The 6,488-nt window shown below is 40.7% G+C and overlaps 1 protein-coding gene across 1 annotated transcript; it reads right to left on the bottom strand.

The window, feature by feature from the left end:
- Window positions 1–1,137: 1,137 nt before the first annotated feature.
- Window positions 1,138–4,759, bottom strand: LOC103935741 (receptor-like kinase TMK4). Its single transcript, XM_009345547.3, has 2 exons — window positions 2,435–4,759; window positions 1,138–1,993 (listed from the first exon to the last, which is right to left on the bottom strand). The coding sequence occupies exons 1-2, from the start codon at window positions 4,695–4,697 to the stop codon at window positions 1,479–1,481; spliced, it is 2,778 nt and encodes a 925-aa protein (XP_009343822.2). The 5' UTR covers window positions 4,698–4,759; the 3' UTR covers window positions 1,138–1,478.
- Window positions 4,760–6,488: the final 1,729 nt, after the last annotated feature.

Below are 6,488 nucleotides of genomic sequence, written 5' to 3'. Positions count from 1 at the left end.
GGCGTGGTGTAAACAGAGATGGAGAATGAGCAGCGCTGGTTGAGTATCAAATGAAAGGCAATGTTGGGATAATAAAAAACAAGTGAGGGCATAATTGGTAAAAAAAAAAATCCATTCCAGATTTTTCAAGTGTTCAGGAATTAAAATAACTCCCTCATGTAGGGAGTCCAATTCCTTCAAAATAAGGAATGGGATTCCCAAATTGGTGTGGACCCCACATATTTTGATTCCCCAAAATTACGTAAATAAAGGTGTATCCTGTAATCGGAATCTAATTCCATAAATTAATTCCAGTTACCGGTACGTAAACATGCCCTGAGAGTTTTCCAATTAGATTCATCGCTTTGGTTGGTTCTTTTGGAGGCTTTGCATTGATGGAGCTTCCAAATGGCAACTTCAGCAGATATGTCAAATTCGCCGATTTGTTTTCGCTTTTCGCCCTCAGACGATAAATACAAATTCGACTATTTTATTCCACATACGTAACATAACCTATTGTGGCCTTGACATTTAACCATGTATAAGATCCTTGTCACTATCATTCCACATAAACAATCAATCATCTCCGTCTCTCTCTTTCTTACGCCTCCAAATTATTAACAATCATCTCCGTCTCCTCTTTCTTTAACCATATATATAATTCAGATCTCACTGTTCAGAACTTAAGTTCCAGGCGATTCGGACCATTTAAATTGAATCTAACGGTCCTCGTTAACTCATTGTGCTGGCCCACTTCACACAAGCCAAGGGCTCCGATTTTCTAATTCTTTGGTTCTGGACACTAGGGTCTGAAGAGGATCCAAATTCACTGTCTGTGTATGTAAGGTCCTACAACATGTGCAGCACTACAAAAATCATCTTCAAACAAAAGGTCCACCCTTACAACCAACCTAACATGTTTCCTTCTAACATGGTCTCTTCCCATGTGCAATTGTCACTATCTCTCTTCCAGCTTTACATCCAATCATATCAACCTCAATCTTTGTTTCTTTTTCTTTTTCATTTTTTATGATTAAATCTTGCAAAGCATAATAACTAGAATCCTAAGCAGCCATGTTGTTATACAGCTTGGGGCATCATCTAAACAGACATGTCAAAGATAATGAATGAATGAATAGTCAAAAGAAGAAAGCAAAATGGGAAAGGGAATATCATTAAAGAATTCACTAATGAGTGTAATAAAAATATCATACAACAAAATTTCCGTCATTTCTTTCATTTTTTTCATTTTTTTCTTTCTCATGATCAGTAGCATCTCAATCAATCTGCTAGCAATCCAAGAATCAATAACAGAAAATTTTTAGAGGTTCTTGAGGTCTACTGACAAAGATCGTGGAAAGAATGAAAAAAAAAAAAACCAATAAATACAATAAACTTGTGATACCTGCTGCTTTACTTGATCATATCTTCCACGTCCCAACCCTTTTGCGTCTCTTTTTCTAGGTTCCAAAATGTTATGGTCTCTATTTCATTTTTTATCATCGACAATCCATTGAATCGAACGAGTCAGCAAATCCAGAAGGTTTTGAAGGGATGCTTGATTGAGTTTGAGAGAAGGACATATCGTCAAACATCCTAGAAGTACCTTCATTGGCTTGCCATCTTTGTAATGCTTGCGGAAGGCTCATGTGCAGGTCGATGCCAGAGTTTTCTTCCTTTTCATGGGTGGTCGGTTTCCAGTGCTCAACAAGAGGACCCAGGATGTTGACAGCATGTCCCATGTCCGGTCTCTGGTATGGCTCACGAGCAGTGCAGTGTCCTGCCAGCTCAGCAACTTTGTATATGCTCTCCAGTGTCTCCTCATCGGGGTCAAGAGTTTGGTCAATAGCCTTTGGAATGTTTTCTTTGTTGACAAGGACTCTGCGGAACCATGAGACCAAATGAGACCGTTCATCCGGCATTGTATCATCTAGAGCTTTTCTACCACTCATCAACTCCATCAAAACCACTCCGAATGCATAAACATCTACTTTTGTAGTGACTCTGCCAGTAGCTGATTATAGGAATACAAATCACATCAATGTTGTAGCATAACGACATAACTACAATTAAATCATAGAGAAAAACGTAAATTCACAATTTCAAAGCGACAACAAATTGACAAAACTCTTTAATAGTATCATCAGTTCCCAGTGAATTCAAAAGTCCAGTTCAACAAATTACTGAAGGGTATTATATTGTGTCTTTTCCTTCCTCGTTTGAGGTTCTAAAATCTAGTTAAAACAAAACACGCAGTGGAGACAAATACTATTTTCTCCTCCAAAAGAATTAGTTGACATGTTTGATGCAATTGAGTGGCAATATTAATTTTGCAGGTGTGCATACATATACAAGTTAGCATAATGCCGGAAGTCTGGAATGATTGAAGCTTAGGCAAATGCACGATTCCTTCAATTCATAGATGAAAATCTAAAAATTAGAAGGCTTCTCTTACCTGCATATTCTGGTGCGAGATACCCGAATGTCCCTGCCAGCCTTGTCTCAACAGAATACTTCCCGTCGGGGGCATTTTTAACCAAACCAAAGTCAGCAACCTTGGCCCTCATGTCATCCCCCAATAGTATGTTTGAGGGCTTTAAATCTCTGTGAATAAAACTTTGTTGAGCCAAGCTGTGCAAATATTCCACTCCTCGAGCCACATCCAATGCTATTGTTACTCTCTGCTTCCAAGTTAGTGGAGGCACTCCAGTCTCGCGCCATTCAAATAAATGTTGTGTTAAAGTCCCTTGTGGCATGTACTCATAGACCAAAAGTCTCTCGTTGCCATTGATACAGGATCCCAAAAGCGCAACCAGATGCCTATGCCTGACCTTAGTAAGGACCGCGATTTCTGCCTGAAACTCGTTCAATCCCTTTGTTCCTACTGCCACAGATTCCATCCGTTTGACAGCAACTTTAGTCCCATCATGCAATTCGCCTTTATAAACAACTCCAAATCCTCCTCTGCCTAATATGTTGTCCTCGCTAAAATTTTTTGTCACTTGTCTAAGAACTTGGATCGAAATTGCAACATTTCCACCCTCAAAAACGTGAAGGTCACCACTGCTCTGGCTTTGCAGCTCACTTGTAACTCCATTGTACCCATTTGCGCTACTCATAACATCACTCTTAGCAATTTCTGTCCCATTTGATGGATTACCCACCCTTCCAAATTTCCTATGCTTTTTACTAGTATAGCATTTGAAGGACACAAACAATACCACCACAATGAAAATTATAACAGCAATAACTATACCAGCAATCATACCAGGCGATACTGAAGAACCATTCGATACCAGAGCTGGACTCCCACTAGGAATAGTTCCATTAGAACCAGAACCCGACGGAGTACCTCCTTCCCCTCCAGTGCTCGGAGTAGTCCCAATCAACACATTACCATTTGTAATTAACTTCACCGTAGATGGAAATTTTGGAATTGCCCCACTTAGATTGTTGTTGGAAACATCAAGAAGCTGAAGTTCAGCCAAGCTTAGCAAGCTATCTGGTATCGACCCAACCAAATTGTTACGACTCAACACCAAATTTTTCAACGATGTCAGATTGGCAAAAGCAGGGGAAATGGTCCCATTGAAATGCTTGTTCTCAAAATTCACTGTGAAAACCTTTCCCTGTGGATCACAAACAATGAAGCTCCATCCACTGCAAGGCTTGTTCCCTTCCCAAGAGTCAGCAAGCAAAACCGGGTACCCAAAAGCCCCTGCAACCTCAAGCAGCGTGGTGACCAGCGGATCACAACGCCCTGGAGTCGTTTGACAAAAGCTATTACCATCAACTGTGGACTTTTCCACATTGGACCCAAAAACCGGCATTGGACCCTGCAGTTTGTTGTTGTCCAGAGAGACGTTCTTCAAACTGGATATGGACATCAACGTGGAGGGCACAATGCCAGTAAACTGGTTATCCCGGATCTGAAGATCGAACAAAGTTTCGCACTTTGAGAGGTCGGGGATCGGACCAGTGAATTGGTTCTTATGGAGCCAAACCTGGGACAACTGGGTCATGTTTGCTAAGACCTCAATAGTGCCAGACAACCCAAATAGCTGATTGTTAAGCCAGAGGTTCTGAATCCCAGATCCAGAAAACGATTTGGGCAAAAACCCAGTAAAGTTATTGTACGAAAGCCTTACATTTTGCAAGTTCGGAAACGAATCAAACACATCAGGCAACGGCCCATATAAATTTGCATTGCCAGCAGCCAAAGTGACCAAGCTGGAAGCTTCAGTGAGCTCCGAGGGGAAAACCCACGAGTCGAGATTGATGTTCTGGCTCATGCTCAAAATCTGCAAGCTCGAGAGGCCTTTGAAGCAGCCGGCGGGAATGGAGGTGAAGTTGTTGGTATCGAGGTAGATTTCTTGGAGGAAGGAGAGGTTGGCCAAAGAAGGAAAGGCGCCGGAGAGAGAGTTGCTCTGGAGAGAGAGAGTGGTGAGCTGAGAGAGAGAGTTCAGATTTGAAGGGAGAGAACCGGAGAGAGATTTGGAGGCTAAGTTGATGGAGGTGATTCTGTTTGAAGAGTCGCATTTGACGCCGTCCCAATCGCAGTAGCCGGTGCTTTTGGACCAGTCTTTGGGTGCGGGGCTGAGGCCTTCTGCGAGTTTTGACATGACGTCGGAGTCGTCGGCGGCGGAGGATGCGGTGGTGATCAGGAGGAGGAGAGAGAGAGCTAGAATGAGAGCTCGAAGGGTTTTCTGCTTCACCATTTCTGGGTTTCTAGAGAGATAGAGATGGGACTCGTTTTCAGGTTTAGTGGTTTTTTTTTCGGTTTAGCGAGTGGTGGGCGCTTTGTACAGGAAGACAACGAAAGGAAGCTGCTGCTTCTGTTCGCTACGGCTGTTGAGTAGGTTCTAGTTTTAGAACCAGACTTGGCTGCTGATTCTTCAGCAACCCTCCTGAGAGCCAATCACGGTTCAACATGTTCGTAAGTTGTGATTTTTTTTAATCACAATTTGAGCACGTGTTGCACCGTGATAAGCCTTCAGAAAGTGACGTTGCTGATTCTTTCAGCAACCAAGTTAAATCCTTATTTTTATCAATCTTATTTTCATTTTTAAATTTGTTTAATTTTAATTTTATCCATGGATTAATTACCCTGCAACCACTTGAGGTATATTATGTTTTCAAAAAAATCCTTCACATTTGAAAATTACAATAACACCCTATGAGTTTCCAATTTTGCTTCCACACAACTCCTTTAAGATCAACATCATCTTAAAATATTTTTTTAAAAAACAAATTTTCCCTCATTATTAATTTCTTTATAAAATAAAAACATTATAAAAAAAATATAAAAAACCAATCTCGCCTCCACCTCAGTCTTCGCTCCCCTTCACCCACCACCCTACTGCGTACTTGGTTCTCTCCGGACTTTTGTGTTCGGATCCAACATGCCTATTGAGCACCTACACATTTGACCGTGCAGCTATGTATTTATTTTTTTAACAGTTGCCCATCCTCTTTCACAGTTGAGGACCTGACGACAACGTCGATGCCTTTTGAAGGAAAATTTTTGGAAGACTAAGTTGTGGTGAACCAAGACTCAACCATGAAATTCAATGTGATTCTCGAATACAATACTCTTGATGATATTGTTTGGTTTGATAGTTAATTCATGTTTATTATCCAATGTGATTCTCTTCTCTATATGATTACCTTGAATGTGATTTTGAACGACTTCCTAAATCTCATTCATACTTTGGCCAGAGATTCTTAATCATATCATAGAGTATCTCCCTCAACGGTTTGAAGGTTAGAGATCCCTTGTTACTAAGTCACCTACTTCCATGGCTAAGTAGCTTAACCCTAACCATGTCGTGGACACCCTCTGATGGAGTGCCTTTGGCATAGTCAAAGATCAAGGATGTAACCTCAAGACAACTATGATGCCTCAAGACAAATGACTACTTTGCATTATCCCAACCATGAGTTCTCATGTGACATAAGTATGAGAACTCTTTGTTGATCGCGTTCAGTGGACTCATTCTCTACTAAGCACCTACACATTTGTCTTGATGTTAATCACACCAATGACTCAAGATCAATCACCCTCCCAGATAGAAGACATAACATGTACTAATAACGGATTGTCAGCACCCAATTAGAAATTCTATGATCAGGAATGTTTAGGATATGTGTACGAAAAAGAATGGTCTCATGAATCTGACTTCTTTAGATCACATTCTCCTAATTACATATTCCTTAGTCTTATCATTTAAGTGTATAACACTACAAGAAAACAGGGCTTTTGTGGCGACTGACATTCATCAGATAAATATGAAAATTTGTCACATTTGATTATATGTGATGCAATTCCATCGCCACAATTATCGTCACATGTACGACTCTGGGTTACGCCAAAGAAGAAACATATACATATACATCTTTGTCACATTTGATTATATGTGATGCAATTCCATCGCCACAATTATCGTCACATGTACAACTCTGGGTTACGCCAGAGAAGAAACATATACATATACATCTCACAACGACAC

Source organism: the organism of the source record quoted next, unplaced genomic scaffold (genome assembly GCF_019419815.1).
Source record: "Pyrus x bretschneideri cultivar Hongxiangsu unplaced genomic scaffold, Pyrus_bretschneideri_v1 Contig65, whole genome shotgun sequence".
In the NCBI taxonomy this organism is placed as follows: domain Eukaryota; kingdom Viridiplantae; phylum Streptophyta; class Magnoliopsida; order Rosales; family Rosaceae; genus Pyrus; species Pyrus x bretschneideri.
The sequence above is the reverse complement of the archived record's forward strand: the minus strand, read 5'-3'. Positions and strand labels throughout refer to the sequence as shown.

What these genes read in the sequence shown, in the direction of transcription:
- LOC103935741 (XM_009345547.3), bottom strand. Translation starts at nt 4,697, where the DNA reads ATGGTGAAGCAGAAAACCCTTCGAGCTCTCATTCTAGCTCTCTCTCTC. An exon ending in TCTCGCACCAGAATATGCAG is followed by an intron (nt 1,994 to 2,434) that starts GTAAGAGAAGCC and finishes TCCTATAATCAG; the next exon opens with CTACTGGCAGAGTCACTACA.